The sequence below is a fragment of the Lissotriton vulgaris genome, chromosome 2_1 (genome assembly GCF_964263255.1).
Source record: "Lissotriton vulgaris chromosome 2_1, aLisVul1.2, whole genome shotgun sequence".
NCBI classification, from domain to species: Eukaryota; Metazoa; Chordata; class Amphibia; order Caudata; family Salamandridae; genus Lissotriton; species Lissotriton vulgaris.
In genome coordinates, this window is record NC_141687.1 from 951,595,737 (window position 1) to 951,615,378 (window position 19,642).

Here is a 19,642-nt window from a genome sequence, read left to right on the forward strand (position 1 = left end):
AGTCACGTCTTCTACTGCTCCGCGCTGGCACCCGTCGCACAATGGCAGACAGTGTGATGCCAGCGCGTTTTGAGTAGACGGTGACGTCAGACTCTCACGAGAGGAGTCTGCAGCTCCAGGAGAGGAGCGTTATTGCGTCATTCCGCCCCATCCACAGATTAGCTCCAATCCAAGCGAAGGGCTAGGCGAGCTACTACCGGGGTCTCCGCGAGCTACCGGTAGCTCGCGATCGACCGGTTGGAGAATGACCAGATCTTAAGAGATTTAGGGAACTTTGAATGCTCAAACTCGATTCGTAGATGTATGGGCAGAGAGTTCCAAAGGGTAGGGGCCAATTTTGAAAAGGATTTACTGCTGTGTTTAACTGTGCGGACCTTGGGAACTGTAAGTAGGTGTTTGTTTGCAGAGCGAAGCCTCCTAGAAGGCTGGTACTTCTGTAGTTTTGTTACCAAATACTGAGGGCCCTGACCATTTAGAGTTTTATGGACTAAACAACAGATTTTGAAATCTATTCGTTTCTTGATGGGCAGCCAATGAAGCGACCTTAGAATTGGAGCAGAAGGAGATCGTGCTGGAAGATATAAAACCCGTCTGGCTGCTGTGTTTTGCAGGACATGGAGTTTATGAAGGAGTTCACTCCAACCACCAGCTCCGACTCCAACCACCTGAAGTGCATCCTGCTGAACACCCGCTTGATCCACAGACACGCCACCGAACTCTGGGATGTAAATGTAAATGTATTTGAGCTTATATAGCGCACAGCTACCCACAAAGGGTTTCCCGGCGCTTGCTTAGGGAACCCGTCCTGGTATTCCCCTGTGAGATAACCCCCGGCAGGGTATCCACAAGGTGAAAGCCAGGCATCCTGCCGCGAGGGGCCGTTGTGGAGATTAAGCAAGCTATTGCCCAGAGTCGCAGAGTGTGAACCCGTGAGTCGAGAAGGCACCGGAGCGAGAATTATCGAGTCCGTGGAATTTTTGAGCCCAAGACCCGCCGAGGCGGGGAATTGAACCCTGGTCCAGGGCCCTGGTCCAGGGCCGATCTCAGCTTCCGGGTCTGCCGCCTCTAACCCCTGAGCCACACTTCTCCACTACACTCCACACTACATCACCGGACGTCGCCTTCCTTACTGAAACATGGATGAACGCTTCATCAACCCCCGACATCGCCATAGCCATCCCGGACAATTACAAGATCATCCGAAAAGACCGCACCGTCCAAACAGGAGGAGGCATCGCCATCGTCCATAAGAACACCATCAAAATCAAGACCAGCTCCGACGATAACCTTACAACCGCCGAACACCTCCATTTCCAGATCCACACCGACCCTAGGACCACACTCAGAGGCACCCTCATCTACAGGCCTCCAGGAACCCGTAAACAATTCAGCAAAGACATCACTGACTTCATCAGCACACATGCCCTCGCCTCCGAAAACTACATTCTACTAGGAGACCTCAACTTCCACCTGGAAAAGAAAAACGACTGCAACACCACCACCCTTCTTGACAACCTAGCCAATCTCGGTCTCAAACAACTTGTTGACACCCCCACCCATGTTTCCGGACATACGCTCGACCCAATATTCACCTCCAGCAAACACATCTCCTTCGATCGCACCACAGCTCTCCACTGGACGGACCACAGTTGTGTTCACTTCAGCTGCAAAACCACCTCGACCCACAACCCCCCACAACCTATCCCCTGAATAAAATGGAAGAAAATCACCACCGACCAACTTCTCACATCGCTCAACCAAAACCCACCCGCCCTCTCATCGGACCCAAACCAAGCTGCCATCAAATTCAAACAATGGATCACTCACAGCGCCGACAAATTAGCACCCTTGAAAAACCATCACACCAAACAAGACAGCATAAAGGCCCCCTGGTTCAACGATGACCTTAAGAAATCCAAAAAGCTATGCCGTACTCTCGAGAAAACATGGAGAAAAAACCCAACCACCGACAACATGACCACTTTCAAGGCAGCCACCCGCAAACACCACCAGCTGATTCGATCCACCAAGAAATCAGCATTCAAGACTCGACTCGACAACAACGCCCATAACAGCAAGGAACTATTCAACATCGTCAAAGAATTCACCAACCCCACCGCAGCCTCAAACGACATCACTCCCTCCCAAGACCTCTGCGATTCGTTATCCTCCTTCTTCTACAACAAAATTGCCGAAATACATAACATCTTCGAAAACACTCCCAACGAACAATCCTCTCCACCCCCCTCAGAACCTAAACCGCCCTCTAACAACCTCAGCGCCTGGAACCCAATCACCACTGAAGACACCATCCGCCTAATGAATTCCATCCACTCTGGCTCGCCAACCGACCCATGTCCCCACCACATTTTCAACAAAGCAGACTCCATCATCGCACCCCATCTCCGTGATGTCATCAACTGCTCCTTTAACTCTGCTACCTTCCCAGAAAGCTGGAAACACGCCGAAGTCAGCGCCCTCCTGAAGAAACCCACAGCAGACCCCTCTGAACTTAAAAACTACCGCCCCATATCCCTCCTCCCATTCCCGGCCAAAGTCATTGAGAAAGCCGTCAATAGCCAACTCGCCGCCTTCCTCGAATCCAACAACTCCCTCGATCCCTCACAGTCCGGATTTCGAGCCAAACACAGCACCGAAACCGCCCTCATCGCAGCTACAGACGACATCCGAACACTTCTGGACAACGGAGAAACAGTGGCCCTCATTCTACTCGACCTCTCCGCCGCCTTCGACACTGTCTGTCACAACACCCTCATACAACGCCTCAGCAACATCGGCATAAAAGGAAAAGCCTTGGACTGGATCATCTCGTTCCTAGCTGGAAGAACTCAGAGAGTCCGACTTCCCCCATTCAAATCAGAAGCCACCAAAGTCATCTGCGGTGTACCACAAGGATCTTCACTCAGTCCCACCCTCTTCAACGTTTACATGAGTCCACTCGCTTCCATCGCGCGTCAACACAACCTTAACATCATTTCCTACGCGGACGACACCCAGCTGATCCTTTCCCTCACCAAAGACCCCAACACCGCCAAAACCAATCTTCACGAAGGCATGAAAGAAGTAGCCGTATGGATGAAAAACAGCCGCCTTAAACTTTACTCAGACAAAACGGAAGTGCTCATCCTAGGATCATCCCCTCTGCCTGGGACGACTCTTGGTGGCCTGCGGACCTGGGCTCAGCACCCACTCCCACAGACCACGCACGTAACCTTGGCTTCATCCTAGACTCCTCATTCTCGATGTCAAAACAAGTCAACGCCGTCTCATCCTCCTGCTTCAACGTACTTCGTATGCTCAAAAAAATCTTCCATTGGATCCCCGCCGAAACAAGAAAGACTGTCACCCACGCACTGGTTACGAGTCGACTAGACTACGGAAACACCCTATACGCCGGAATTACAGCCAAATTACAGAAAAAACTCCAATGCATCCAAAACGCATCAGCGAGACTCATTTTGGACATCCCTCGCCAAGAACACATTACCGGCCACCTGAAAGACCTCCACTGGCTTCCCGTCAACAAGAGAATAACATTCTGTCTCCTCACCCACGCACACAAGGCCTTCTACAAACTAGGGCCCGAATGCCTCAACACTCGACTATCCTTCTACACACCCACCCGCCAACTAAAATGCTCCAATCAAGGCCTCGCCGCAGCTCCGCGTATCCAAAGATCCACCATGGGAGGTAGATCCTTCTCCTACTTGGCGGCCAAGAACTGGAACTCACTCCCCACTCACCTCCGCCTTACACAGAATCACATCTCCTTCAGAAAATAACTTAAAACCTGGCTATTTGATAAATAATGAACCCCTCCCCAAGCGCCTTGAGACCCTCTGGGTGAGTAGTGCGCTATATAAATTCTTGAACTTGAACTTGAACTTCATGGAAGCCAGCAAGGAATTCCCCTAGTCCAGGCGGCTGACAATCAGACCCTGGACCAGTGGCAGAGGGGAAGGCAGAGGGACCCATTTAAAAACTTTCCGAAGGGCGTGCATTATCCCGTAGCAACTGCGTATTGTGTGGTTGACATGATCACGCATAAAGAGTTGGTTGTCAATCATTACGCCGAGGTTACGGGATGTTTCTTTTGGGATCGGGCAGGTACCTAGAGTAGAAGGCCACCAGTCATTAGTCCATAACGTCTGTGCATCACCGAAAAGAACAATTTCCGTTTTATTAGCGTTCAGCTGGAGGTTGTTGATTGACATCCAATTGTCTATGTCCAGCATACATTGTCCAAATCTGTTTTTGGTGCTTGCGACATCAGAGCCAAGAGTGACTTATAGCTGTGTATCATCGGCATACAACAGTGTGTCAAAGCCGTTGTCCTTGATGATTTTAGCTAAGGGGGATACATATAAGTTAAAGAGCGTGGGGCTCAGGGTAGATCCCTGGGGAGGTAGTTCTTTATAAAAAAAAAACAACTGGATAAAACAGAATCTAGAAAAACTACAAATAACTCGGGGCAAACAAAGAAATAATTCCCTTTATTCAAAGGTACCTCGGGTATGGTTAAAAATACATTTATGGATGGTAACGGATATAATGGTCCAGTCATCCTAAGTTTGCCAACACATTTCTTACCATACTAGCTCCTAAAAGGTCAAAGGCATTCTTCAGGGTTCAAATGATCCCTGCTCCTGTGATAACTATTTATCATACATACATGGGGCAAGGAATTTCCTACCTCTACATTTGTCTTAAAACTGAATATGCTAGAACACCGGAGGTGGTATAGGTGAACCAGAAGAGCCTCCTCATGACAAATGTGTGACTACAGAGGGTGCTCTCTCCACCCAGACCATGAGGCCCTAACAGGCTCTAGTTAGGTTGAGTTCGCCCTGGAAGTATCATCTTAACAGGGTGTGGTGAGGAAGATGATGGTGAAACATGCCACATGATGTGCATGAGTCTTCCTCATCCAATATATTGATATTTTATTGAAGTGTTGATCATAGGATGGACCCACATTTTTCATCACTGTATCTTTTGTGATTATGTGTATCTGATAGATAAGATGTACGGTGATTGTACCACCTATTCTCTTGTTGTGCTAGATAAAGGCCTTGAAATGGTACCTGGTGGCAGTTTAGCCTTCAACAGCTTCTGTAGCAGTAGTAAGACACTGGCAATGGATGTAAACCTGCCGCTGTAGTGGAAGCCTTGGTAATTAATGACAGGCCTTGGCTGTGGAGTGTGCCATCTGAAAGTGGTGATTAGTGTCAGCTGGCCCATTCATTGGTGGTTTGGGGCCTAAAGACTCAAACTGTGGTATCGGAGTGAAGCATTGAGGGGTGGTTGGCTGCAGTATACCTTCTTGTGATTGGCCTTTTGTGACAGTGATAAAGCCTTGCTAATGGTTGCTATCATTTGACTCTCGGAGCACCATGATTGGCAACACAGAAACAGAAAACCAGACTGAGATCAAGAACTACTTTATAAGTTAGAGAAAAAAACGTCAGGCTGTATATATTAGAACGAATGGCATAGGAACGAAAATCTCACAACTTAAAACAAGGCAAACTTAGTTGTAAAAAATACTATTATAAATCTGTATATTTTTCTGTGAACCCAATACTGAGTATACTGGACCAGGAAGTTCCTAATCCACCTCCATCCTTGCCATGCATATGTTCATTTTTGTGAGGTCATGGTCCGACTCCTCCTCTGGTTCCCCCTGTATCTTCCTAACCACACAGTGGCCCCAGCGACTCAGGATTGACAGAAGTTTAGATTCCCTGTAAATTTCCCCTGTAACTGTGAGCAAAGGCGCACTCAGATGCAACCCTGGTTATCAATGCCAGAGGCAATCCCGCCAGGCCTAGGGAGCTGCCTAGCACCTAATAGAGAGACTGACTGCAACTAGGCCATAACTTAGTTCCCTGGCACAGACCTCGTCTCGCACCACTGCAAAGTGTCACAAAAGTGGAGCACCGTCCCTAACCCTTGTTGAAAGTTTAAAGAACCAAAAGGCCCCATTTGAGTTCCAAATTATACCACCGATTGGGTGCCTTATTCTCTGAAAGATGCTGCGATGACCAGAAGTGTCCGTGCCAACCATGAGCCCACCCCCCAATGCCTCTAATGGATCCAGAATGCATCAATAAGACACCTCTTACACCTAAAGCTACAAGACCACATCTCCCCTCTCCTAAAAGTTATTTACAGTGCCTGTGTTGCTAGATCCACATTCAGTATACTCTGCAATACACATAAGACAGTATAAAGACCAGTTTTTCTACAGACGAAGCTTAAGAGATGGTCTCAAAAAACGACATTGTATTCCAGCCTGGCACCCCATTTAAGCACTTGCGTGCTCATAACGGAACCGCTCCGTCACGAGCCTCGGGTGGGCTGTGCTGGGGACGGAACGGTTCTGTCATGGCCCGCTTGCCGCGCCTGCGCGGTGCGTTCTATTAAGCGGGCGGGGCCTTGACGGAACCGTTCCGTCACAAGCACAGCCCACCCGAGGCTCGTGACGGAGCGGTTCCGTCACGAGTACGGGTGCGCCGCGTGGCCCCCCCTCCCCCTTAGCACTCTAGCGGAATAGCAGCTAAGGGGTTAATCACTGTGAGAAAGTGCCCTTTTTGGTGTGATCACCGCATTTGTTTGGACGATGATGCACATTTTTTTAGTCTCTGCACTGGGACACTGCTAATCAGGCCTAGTGCCTTTGCCCCTACCCTTAAAATCTGATAACATTTGCTTACTCCTAGTTGACATATTTAACTTTCCTATAAGGCCATAGCATATGGTGCAAAAATATACCCATGGCATGGAAAGTTAAGTACAACCTGTGGGCTACAGCACTTATTGTGCCATCCAATAGTGCGACAAAGGAAAACATGGCTTCAGGCCTACCGTGGTAACCAGAATGCTGCTTTTAAACATACAGTCCACCCAGTCAAAATAACACTTTTGACAAGGGAAAAATACCCTATTTAAATAAGTAAACTGTAGGCAATGTAGCCCCCAAGGCAAGCTGCTTGTCATTTAAAAGAGGGACATTTAGAAATTTAGTAGGACTTGTCTAACTGCTATCTGGCTTGGAGTGGATTTTCATGGATACAACCTGCAACTTTGCCCCGCTGAAGAATTTTGACTTCCATTTCAGAGACTAAGTAAGAAGGTATTGTTTGTATCTGAGACAAATCCACTTGGCATATCCGACTCGCTCTCCATCGCGATCAGCTTGAAACTGTGCTTTGGTCCTGGTAACACTTTTATAGTACATTCTATTTGTGCTTTTATATTTCTTGTTTTTTTCCTCTTAAATCTTTTAAAATTCACATCTTCAGTTCCCCTACTGGATTTTTGTCATTTTGGTGTTATTTTTTGTTTATTACATTTTATTCTGTTTTTAGAAATTGGAATGATTTTTATTGTGTTTTTGTTTTAGACTTTTTAAGTGCTTTGGTACTTCTAAATGTTTACACTTTTTCTCTAAATTAAGCCTGTCTGCTCTGTGCCACAGCTACTAAAGGTTGAACTCCGGTTTAAATTATTGAAGCCTTTGCCTGAACCTAGAACTGAGATTAGCAGGGTTTTAGATTAAGATAATCATCCAACAATTGATTGGTGCATACAACTAATTGTCCATATCACATTCACACTCTATTACATCACCCTCAATTCTGGTGAATAAAGCCTCAGGAAGTCTGAACACTACCAGGGGCTGTAATATAGAAAGTGCCCCAAGGGCGCAACAGACATGTACGCTTGCTTTGCGCATCCCCGGGGCACTTTGGTATTACAGAAAGGGCTGCAGACGCATGTGCAGCCCTTTCTGTAATACAGATAGCGCTGGTGCACATATAGCCCCAGCGCTATCACTGGAGGGTGTTCCCTCGTTTGTTTGAGGGTGTGGCCCCATGCAAATGATGGAATCTCTTTGCCTCTGCACCGTATTATAGACTCGAGTGAAGAGGCAAAGAAGCGGTCAGAAGGCGCACTGGCAGTGCGCCCCCTGATGGCAGCCCTCTAGAAGGGTGAAACAGGGTGGCAGGGACCCCCCATACATCCCCTTGCTGGCGGGTGCAGTCACTGACTGCACCTGTTGGTTGGTTCGGGGTTCCCATATATATATAAAAAAATTAAGAAAATATACTTACCTTGCTGCCGGGTCCCTCGTCTCTGCTCCTGCTCTCCTCGTCAGACTCCTCGAAGAACAGGAAGCACAGCCAGGCTCCCCTACCCAATTACAATGATGCAATGCAGTGTTGTGATTGGTCTGAGTGTCCTGGTTCGATGCTCAGCCAGGGAAGTGGGGCCTAGGCATGTTCTCCACGCAGGCTGTAATGCAGCCTGCATGGAGAGCATGGAAAGTGTGCATGACTGTTTTGGACGGCCCGAGAGGGCCGACCAAACAGTCATGTGCATTTAGGAGTGGGCAAACCACTCCATCCCTGCTCCGAGAGCAGAGCAGCCCCGCCGCCCGTCCACAAAGCAGCATTGAAACATAAAATGATAATAACTTAAAGTTATCATTTATGTTTCCTCTACTTTGCATTGCTTAAAAGCAGTTGGGCGACGCTCCTCCGCGATAGTGGAGGAGCCCCCCTGGTTGCCACCTGCACAGTGAAACACGGAACGGCTTTGAAGCAGCAGCTCTGTATTTCATTTCAATGTGCTGCCCCCAGGGCAGCATGAGTTTGCAGCTGCCCTGCAAGGGCAGCGCATTCAATGTAATATGGCGCATTCTCCTTTTTTAGTGCCTTTTGAAAGGTGCACCCAGCAATAATATGGCCCCTGGTCTTTGCATTTTAGACTCCGGCTCAAGTAGCCCTATAGGAAGTTGTGGGCAAGTGAGTCTTGCATCACACAAACTCCAGCGGGGCCCCCCCCCTCAAGCACCACATATAGTAGGGATCAACTGCGTTCTGATGAAAGCCAGGTGAACTCTTGGGCTACATTGAACCACCTGAAACATTTTGGCCAAAGGATGTGGGAGTCGATAACCACTTTCTTTACACCCCACCCAGTTTTAAATTAGCCAAGAATAACCTAAATAAAATTAGAAGAGTTTACCTGCAGTCCATTTTAAAATTTGCAGATCCCTACTTTTTCATTATCAACAAAAGTATTACCACTCCAAAAGTTGGGCTGCGCCAGTCAGGTAATACTAGATGTACCGAACGTAGGACTCAGTAATGAAGCATGCTACACGGTAGTGAAAGTGAGAGATCCTTTAAAAAAGGAGGACCATTTCCCAGGAAATAGGTTACACTTTTCTTTTATAGAAAATAATTCTCAGAGGTAGGTCTCCTGTTAGTAATCACTAACTCTCACAGAGTAGCGTGCTACCTGTCCACCTCTTCATGGGTATAAATTCCTACACCATTTGAAAGGAGCAAAGACATGTAAAAGAGATGCGGTCAGCTTGAGTCTGTAGGAGGCGACTGCAGGTGAGGCTGTGATGGCAGTATGCCCTTGGGTTCAAATGTGGTCGCCGAGCTGCATTAGCAGTGGTGCATGGTGGCAGAATAGCCTTGCATTGGCATGCAACAGCAGAGAATACCTTTAAGTAGGTGTCTAGTAGGAGTGCGTCCATTGTAGTGATATTTGCTGCTATTAAGGCATTGACAGTGGTGGGTTGAAGCAATCGGACCCTATGAGAGGTGACTGAGATCAGTGCTGGCAGTGGTTGTTGATAGCAATGATGCCTTAAAGTAGTGTGTGGCAGCAGTAAGATCCTGACAGTGGAGGTTGATTTTAGCAAGGCCATGTTGGTATTAGATGGATGCGTATGGCAGTGAGGTTTGCGGTAACAGTAAGGTTCATGCTGTGATGGTTGATTTATATCAAAGAACAACGGCTCATGTGGGCTAGTACTGAAAATATATCATTAACTATATAGCTAAATAGCAATTCAAAACGCACGACAAGGGCTATCAGGGATGTCAAAAAAGGTTACACCACCAATTTGAGAGAATACTCAATACTGTTTATAAACCAAATCACAAATCACAAGATTGTACAATTATATACAGCTTGTCACATAATCATGTGAACACAAAAAGAGAAAAGGTGCGCAGTGTCCCAAGTGTACATGTGAAACCAAAAAAGTTAAATACATAAACAACATATATTAATTACATACACAAAGGTTTCTCATAAAATAACAGGTAGAAAGGAAAATGACCAAAATATTGATAGTGAATAAATCGTAGTGTCTATATATGATCCTAGGCACTAATTGTTGGTTCAATTCCGTATGGCGTCGACGGCGTTTCGACCCTTAGGAATATGGGTCTCATCAGGACAGGACAATGGGGGACATCTACAATTAAAAAAGGCAGAGTGAGAGTGAGTATGATGTGTGACATTTATTATATATATATACTGTATATCTACAAGGGACTGAGGTACCTGAATGATAGCTTGTTATCTCACCATACGTGATAAAAATTGTAAATGACTTACAGGTAGTTCAGCCGGGTACTGTTGTCATATATAGAGAAAATTAAAAGGTGATGGTTGATGGCAGTAAGACACTGGCATTGGCGGTCTTTGGCAATAAGACCCTGATAGTGAGGATTAGTTGTAGTACATTTTTGCCAGCAGTCGTTGGTAGCAGTACGGCTGTGATATGATGTCTAGCAGCAGTAAAACCCTGCCAATTACCTCGAAAAGGAAAAATACACTTTTTTGTTCCATGGATTAAATGAGGTGCGGGAATAATGGAAACAGAATTGTATGCTTTACATTCATCATAATCTACAGAAATGTAATGTAATATGTGGACAGAAAAAAATGCAGTGTTTTTGAAATGTTAAAAAGGTAACAAGAATCTTTCCTTTAACCAACTTAAATAAAAATAAAAAACATGAAATCCAGTCATAAACATTACCCAGGCTGTGAGGTCTCAGGACAGCTAGAGCTAAACAAGTATTATCTAGAAGGGTTTCCAAGGACCTGAGGAATAGGCTGGAGGCAAGCGACGACTGAGTAGAACATGACATTCCGTAGACACTAAGCTATATAAACAAAGGTTCACATAAAGGTGTACACCTTGTGAGGGATCAGGTACAAATAGGTAGAATGCAGGTCATGACATTAGTAGTTTAGAGCAGTAAGGCTGTGTGGCAGGACTGAGGCCCTAGAAGTGATGGTTTGGAAAACACAGACCTCAGAAGATTATGCTACACTACAGAAGTAATGAAGTAATTTACGTGGGAAGATCTGGACAATATCAATATATTATATAACATATATCAGTGTACTGGCTACCGAGTGTGTAACCTGGGGGACCGCATTACGAGTTTCCTAGAACAGGCACAGATGTGGAGGGTGGTTTGGTAGGAAACCCTTTTGTGGTCTGGCCTTACCTGACCGCCTGGGCTTGTATTACCTATCCTTGCATATTCTCCTACAGAATAATCTTATTTACCAAATATCTTAGCATTTGGAACATCCCCTTCTCACTAGCATTTTTCTCTAGAGAGTGCTGTCTCCTCTATCATGCCTTATTCTTACCCATTGCTTTAACTCTTGCAGCCATGTTGTGAAGATTCTGAAAACACAATTTTTCACTGTTTGCCTGCCATGCTTGCCATGCCTCTATTCTATACTGTTGACCACTCGCCCTTGAAGAGGTCAATCCTAACATCACAAAAGTATATGCGCCCGTTCTGGTTTAGAGGATTGCTACAGTGTGGTACCCATAGCACTCAAGACTCCCCACACATCATCTCAATTATCGCATTATAAATAGTCCCCAGCATGTTTTTGGCATGCCATACTTGGATTTTTATTAGACACCCAACAGCACTCTAGATTCAACAACAAAACCACTCCCAATTGTTGCAATCTCACTAGCAACCAGTCCTAATCAGGTGGCACGCGCAAGATAGAACTCTTTCAAGATCATGCACATACCAGGCTCCATAGACATAGAGTTGTCAAAGCGCTGCCAACCGAGGGGCACTGTCACCAACAGCCACACAAACATCCTATACAGACCATATGAAACAGGCATGAAATGATTACATCCTTGTGCACACATCACATCAAAGAAACCAGCTTCTAATGTGGTGCATGTGTAGAAAAGTAGGTTTTAGGACAGCAATGCACACCTGACTCCAGAATGAAGGAAACATGTAAAGTCCTTTGGCGCACCCACCCATAAATCTAAAATATAAATATAAAACTGCAGAAAGATCTTCAGACACCAAACTCTCTTACTTTTACACTCAGATAAACTACTTTGAAACTTACCTTTGAACGAACTATCTACTAACCACACACACAAACGCCAACAACACAACATATACTATCAAAAAAGTTTTCCTGCATCCGTACGAAAAGGCCCCCAGGCAGAGTACGCACCAACATGCCACAGTAATGTATGTTGGCGCTATACAAATGAGAATAACAAAACACAACCATTATTTGATCAGAATTGTGACAGCAAGCTTTTCTGATCTGTTCTATCACAGTTTTACTTTATATTTTGGCCATGAAACACTTATTAAAGTTTTTTCTTTGCATGTAAACTAATTTACAATGTAAAGTTTATGTTATAAATATAATACAAGTAATAATACATCATAATATGAAGGACATCACCTCTTTTATCACCAATAACTTCAATGGCACCATTTTACTTTTTGTATAGAATGACACGAACAGGGTAAAAGTTAACAGACTAGGTCCCAGAAAATACATAAAGCAAACTGTTCATTAAAAGTTAGTCACACTATCATATACCTTTCCAGGTTTCAATATGCACTACACATCGCTACAAAGCAACTGCTGTTAAATCCCACATGCAAAAAATGCTATTGAACCTCCTTATAATCTTGAAATTGGAGAAATACAAATGAGAAACCAAAAGTGAAAACGTTGGTGAAGCCAATTGGTTTGAAGTTTGTATGGCCAGCGGATTCGGCTTGTGCATGCTGTACAACCATCGTTGCCAATGCTTGTTTGCCCGGCAGCAGCACTAGAAAGCTAGCACAGACAGAGAAGCATGTGAAAAATGGATGCTACAAAAAAAAACGCTAGCCGTATTTTCTGTAGCATCCATTTTACATGTGCTTTTATCTACACTCGCTACCTGTGCTGTAAGGTAAACAATGGACTTTGGGGGCCGCCGAGCTTGTGAGGTGTGCCCTCGTGGTTTTAAGCAGATGATACAGCCAAGGCTACATTTGGGCTGGAAGTGGGCTGGTTGGTTTGGACTGGTGGCCCTTGATATAATCGTCCATTTTCTAGCACCGGACACCATTTTGGGTAAATTGACACAGTGGCCGGTGCTTAGATAGGAGAAATGCTCCCACCTACTCTCCCTTGGGAAGGGGTTTCCTGTTTATCCATGGGCTGTAGGCAGTTTTTGTTGGGCACAGGTGCGCAGGGGAAGAGGTTTGTAGTTGTTTGTCACTTGGAGCAGGTGCAAGGCGCTTTACAGTTTAAGTTGACATGTTGCTAGATTAAGTTCATTGTTGTGAACATAAGTGAATCAGGACAATGGAGGTGGCAATAAGTTACATCTAGAGGAAGTAAGAAATGTAAAGTTAAGGTTTAGGATACTTATTTAGATGTTAATAGGTGTAGGTTAAAGGAGTTAAGGTCAACAGTTTCCTAACAGGATAGGATGTACCAAGTTGCAAGGTAAAAGATGTAAGGGGAGGAGGATTACCATAGTAGGAGGTACTGTCGTAGGTGACATGGTGTATAGTGAGTTGTAGTTTTGTAAGGCTAAGGCCAAGGGGTAAATGTGTGATGTGCACCTTTTTTCAATAAAGTAGCCTTTTTCATACACTAAGACAGCGAGTATGTGGTTTGACGTTTGTACGGTGCATGCATGCTCAATGCATGCTCAATCTTCCCACCACACACACGTTAAACTTATTGGTTTTTCCCATGCTTATCTCTCCGGATGTATGACGGTACAACGCGTACCGTCACAACGCATCCCTTTACACCGCATCCCTTACAACGCAAGTCGTTACCACAACTTGCTTTGGGGGCGCGGATTTCGAATAGTATAATTTACTATTCTAACACCAGTCCCCGTGGACCCTAGGGAAGGTGTTGGGATAGTAAATTTACTATTTTTAATCCTTTAGCGCCCTCCAGCGCAAGTCGTGGTAACGACTTGCCTTGTAACGGCCTCGTGGTAAAGGTACCGCGTGGTAAAAACTTTGTGGTAAAGGATGTTTACCATCTCTCCTAGTTCCTCTTTTCCCTCCCTTGTGTTTCGGGTGATATAGTGGTGGCATAAAGCATCGTTTCTCCCCCATACTGCAATGTTGACTCTCCCACAAGGTAGACCCTGTCCCCAAAACATCTGAGTCCTGTCCTGGGAATAAGTTTGAGGCATTGATCTCTTTGAGACATCTCTCAGCCTTTCCATTTATATTATGCCCATAGATGTTGGTAGTGGGTACTGGCACTCATTTTTGGGGACCAGGATTTATTTTTCTTCATCAAACACTGACGGTTGTACTACTGAATATTGAGCCCAAGAATATCAACATACAAGAATACTGCGGACAAAATATAGAGGGACAAAACATCAAAAGCTAAGTGCATGTAGGGAAGTATATATTTAATATTCTTAACTTCACCTCTACGTACCTTGCAGATATATGTCACCAAGTCACATATATGTGGAATCAGGTATAGAAAATCTATACTTACTCATCTTTCGATATTTTAGATTCAACATTTTGTTCTTGATATTTGAATGCTTTGATATTCTTGATTTACTATGCAGGGTGCACATTAACACTGACCCACAACAAGAGAGCGGAAAACAGCAAGAGGGAGAAAGATAGACAAACTGTGGCCAAAGGAGGAAGTAGGGATGAAGAGAACCAGTAAGTGTGAGATAGAGACAAGAAGTGTAGGATGGTGGAAGAAAGAGGTATAAAGGTGGAATTAAGACTACGCAGCTGTGGTATTAGGTACGTTTGCATTTGGCAGTGCTGGAAATCAACTGCTAAGATAAACTTTAGGCCCCTACACTTATTTATGTAACACATTAAGCAGTGGGGGTGAACATTGGCCAGAGCTCATTGTAAGCAGGGCTTGTGCAGCATGGCAGTCGCCAGCTACACGTTCCTGTTAATGTCGTCCTCTTTTAGCTGCCGTTTTCAGATACAAGGAAGGGGGTACCCAATATGGATACCTGGCATTCCTGCTTAAGTAGAGCAGTGAACGGCATCTCAAATGGGCTTCATCCTGCGTTTAGAATTAGGCCAGCATGCATTCTTGTAAGAGAAGTGTATTCAATGGTATAGTGTACAAAACAGCCACTTCCACTGCTTGAATTGGCATGGTATGGTGTCATGTCAGCTTCTCTTTTTCACAAAAATACTGTAGACGTTTCAGGAGCCTCAGCACATGTTTATTCAAGAGGTGAAGGTTGAGGCCTATGGGGTGTATCGCAAGATGTAAACCAACCAGGCACTACAGGACACAAGGCGAATGCTCTTGCACTATGACACAGGTGAATGCAATGGAGACCAAAAGCATAATAAATGTTTCTTCTGGCTGCTCTAGGCCGACAGGCTTTTTTATTCCTGCTGACTGAAGCAATCTGTGGTACTACAGGTATTTACACAGGGGACACACTGGTAAACCTATATCCTCTCTTATTTATAGTCAATGACGCTTGCGTGAGTGCTGTACAGACGGTTATTATATTTATCTAATGATATCTTTCCTTTCTTTGCTAGCACTGAAGGAGATGCTTGCTGTTCACAAGTCCAACATGCCCCAGAAGTCAATGTTTCAAGAAGTGAAGTGGGAGCCCGCTGCTGGGAACTCCTTCCTCAGTGAGAAGGAGATGAAGCAGGACAAGAACTTTAACATTGTGGAGGAGGCCTGTGACCGCAACAAGAACTGGAACCTGGCCAGGCCCCAGAGCGACGAGAAGGCCGGGGAACAAGAGGGCACTTCTTCCCCAGATGACAACCAGAAACAGAGAGTCAAACACATGTTGAAGGACCTCTCACAGGCCATGAGATCTGAAGGCATCGGTCTCTCATCCGAAGAGGAGGTCCGCAGCCCACCTGAAGGGGCAGAGGTCAGGATTGTGGAGGAAGATGCTGAGACTGCTGAAGACACAGTCAGAGTATGTGAGGACTCTGCGGGGTCTCCAATGGAGGACAACGGATACGCTAGCAGCTCCCTCAGCATTGACAGCCCCGACAGCATCACTGGGAACACCTGGGATCTCCCTGCTGCCACCACTCTGAACGAGCAAAAGGCTTTGGTTGAGGACCATGAACATATCGAAGCAGATGCCGAGACCTCTTCTGACTCAGATGCTTACTTTCCATCGCTGGCCGAGGCCCTCCAGGACAAAGAAAAACTGAAGCGTCAAGAGAAGGAGAAGCATCAAGTCCACCTGACCATGTATCGCCGTCTGGCCCTTCTGCGCTGGATCCGGGGTCTCCAACAGAGGGTGGTGGACCAGCAGAATCGTCTGCAGGAGAGCTTCGACACCATCCTGGACAATCGCAAGGAGCTCCTCCGTTATATCCAGCATGGCGTTGGTTGCTCCAAGGAGAGCACAATGGAGACCCTGTGATCTACCATTATCAAGACCCCCAATACACCTCTGCCAAATCAGTACATCCTCGGTGTGCAATAAGGATAGGCATCTGACTCTCATGCTTGCATCCCACTGCATCATGGTCATTGTAGTCCTCTCTTCATTGAGTAAACGAGCATGCAAAAGCCAAATTGCATGCCAGTCAGAAAACCAGGTCCAAATGGCACACTTATAGCGTGTGTTGAACATTACTACACCACAACCCCGCAGACGTTAGTGGATGCCAAATGTTGCCAATTCCTGAGGCTGCCTCATTAAGCAGCAAGCTTCAGTGACGTATTACACTTCTAAAAACTCAAGAGTATGCTGGAAAGCTGCATGACTGTTAATTGCGATTGGCACATGTGTTTTCATCCTACTGTCTGCCATGAACATTGCATATCTAGAATAATATCATTTATTATATATGGTGCTTTGTCTAATTAAGGCGTGTCTGGCCTTTTCTTGTTTGTCAGCTGTCTTGGTAATCAGGCTTAATTTCAATGCCAAGGAAAAGTGATTCTTCAAGTCCGAGCCAATGCAAGCGCCATTTTGCCTACCCACCACTTACATTTGAACATTATGTATTGCTGTTGGGTGGAATCTGTCTCGCCTCTAGCTTCTTACCATGACAATATTGCTTTTAAACATGCCGGATCTACCAGTCTCAAGATTAAGGTTACAAAATGGATCATTGTCGTCAGGGGCATCTTACTTCAACTCAATCTTCCCTTCTACAAACTACTGTAATCTGGAAATTCAGTGTAATTGGTTCAGTGGGTGAATCAGGACTGCAACTACCAGAATACACTGGGTTGTAAAATAAAATCCAGTACTGGGAAATAGTGTCCTTGGTGACAGGGATCATCTGGTAACCTTACACAAGAGCAGCTGGTGGGGATAGTGTCATAACGAGTCCTGCCGCCACTGTGTAGCATCCACGAGCCCTTACAACAGGTCTAGGTCTCCAGTGGGTAATCAGTGGAATTTAGTGGGAAGAATTGTGGGACCTGTTGAATCTTAAAGCATAATTTACAGATTCAAAGTTGAACCAAGTGCACTGTGTATGTTGTGCATGGTGTGTATTCACAGCTCCACAACCATGGGGCTGCTCCTTCCCTTTGATGTCTCTTGTCCATGCCACCAGAATGGGAAATCAGCTCCATCGAAGGGCAGAATACTGCTTGGATGCTATGAGTTTCTCAGGTGCTACTTACTCAAATAACTCCTCATTTGGGAAGTAGGTTCTGCCCTCCATCAGCCACCAAATGGGCCTGCTTGCCTAAGCCAGGAGTCTGGCAATCTGTGTGGACTCTTAAGCAGATTAAGTGCTTTTCCCATTTCGCTCTTGGCCATTAATGTGCTTGTATCCTCTCGCCTTGACTGTGGTCTTCCGAGCTATGCCATCAGGGACATCCAGCGTCCTCAGGGCATGGTAATGCTGAAACTGCAGAAATTTGGCCCAATGTCCACTCCTCTAAAATTTCTTCATTGGCTCTGGAGCAGAAAGGATGATGTTAAAAATGATATGCCTGGATCTTTGAGCTAATTTGACAATGGATTGCTGCTTCTTGTGCAGTCCAGAATAATCCTCCTTTTTAGTCCTGCGGTGGTCTTCTTGTTGTCTTCTGTTTCTTTCAGACCGGCATGACTTGGAGGTAGATCCTTTTAGGATTAATATGACTTGCTCAGGAGCATGTCATCTAAACTCCGCACAAGGAATGTCATCAAATCTACCAATGATATATAAACAGATTATCATTCAGCGTGGCCAATAATCCATCTTGCATTCTCCTTTAGAGAAGGCGGGAAATTAAAAAAATCCCTAGTTCTCAAAGTAATGTGCAATCACTGCATGCAAAATGGTGGTAATATTGTATCATAGTGCGGGACAGCGATGCTTGTTAGCAACACGCATTGACAAAGCCAATAGGTCTGGGGTTGTATGCCAACCTTTTGTTTTGCCAGTACTTGCTTTGTATTGTCATGGTTTCTGCAAAACTGTATTATTGGGAAAACTGACGGACACTCGTCAATCTGAAAAATATTTAGCTAAAAGTTACAATTATTTTGAATTTTTGGTCTGAATAAGCACTCCTTGCCATTGTAGTCCCTGGCACTGAAAGGAACTACTTTGTTTGAATGTGCTGCTTGTGAAAGGCAGAATACCGTCACTCACAGTCAAGTTTGCCAATAGATGAAGTGGGCTGAGCCACTGCCCCATGCTGTATTCTGTAATGGGCAGAAGAAATATGTGATGGAAAAATGACAGACCGTTAGATAAAGGGGGCTGGTGGAAAGCACCAAGAAATTAGTATATTATACGTATAATTTTAGTAAAATCAAAAGGTCTAGGCTAACGCCAGACATAATGAGCTGGTGCATTTAAATATAGGAAAAAAGCAGATACACAGGTTATGAATGGTATTCTCCATTTAAAGCTAAATCTACAGTAATGCAGTAAAACAAGGCAGGGTAACTCAATTTCTGGCCATCTCATTTCATTGAATGATGTCAACAGTGTTAATGTGCTTTTGATTTAATATAATGTAATGTGGTATAACATAGCATAACATATAATATAACAAATAGGTATCAAATTTATGGTATCGATTTTTTGCCTAATTGCAATCATTCTCGGTTTATCAGATAAAGAAAGGTCTTTAATTGAAATATGTTGCCGTTTATATGTACTGCCAACTAACAAGACAGTATTCACTATAAGAAAAATAGCCATTTCAAAATGTAAATATGTTTTTATTTCTATGAGGATTAGCTTTACTTGCATCAAGAAATTATGATTAAAATTGGCTTGCATCAAAATCTTATCGACCGGCTTGTTTGTGTAACGGTGAGAGCCGTTGTATCTCATTTTACGGTGCTCTTCTCTGCAATGTGCTATATTTTAGAGTATGTTTTTCCAATTTACAAAAGAAAAAGTATGTAAACCATGAGAATCTTCTCTCTTTCACCACACCCGCCTCCTCCTTGCAGCCTTCCCTCACCTGAGGTGAGTTCTCACCATGTAGGCAGGCAGCCTGCATTGTTGGCTTTTCGCTGGTCAGTTTGATT

At 44.9% G+C, this 19,642-nt stretch overlaps 1 protein-coding gene across 2 annotated transcripts in view; it reads left to right on the forward strand.

The window, feature by feature from the left end:
* Window positions 1–19,393, forward strand: part of C2_1H1orf216 (chromosome 2_1 C1orf216 homolog) — a 33,112-nt gene extending 13,719 nt beyond the window's left edge. The window contains exon 2 of one of the 2 annotated variants that reach the window (XM_086956504.1): window positions 15,711–19,393. In XM_086956504.1, the coding sequence (XP_086812630.1) occupies window positions 15,722–16,567 (846 nt within the window). In that variant the 5' untranslated portion in view covers window positions 15,711–15,721 and the 3' untranslated portion in view covers window positions 16,568–19,393. The remainder of the gene's footprint in view (window positions 1–15,710) is intronic. The other variant, XM_086956503.1, reaches the window with a different exon arrangement.
* Window positions 19,394–19,642: the final 249 nt, after the last annotated feature.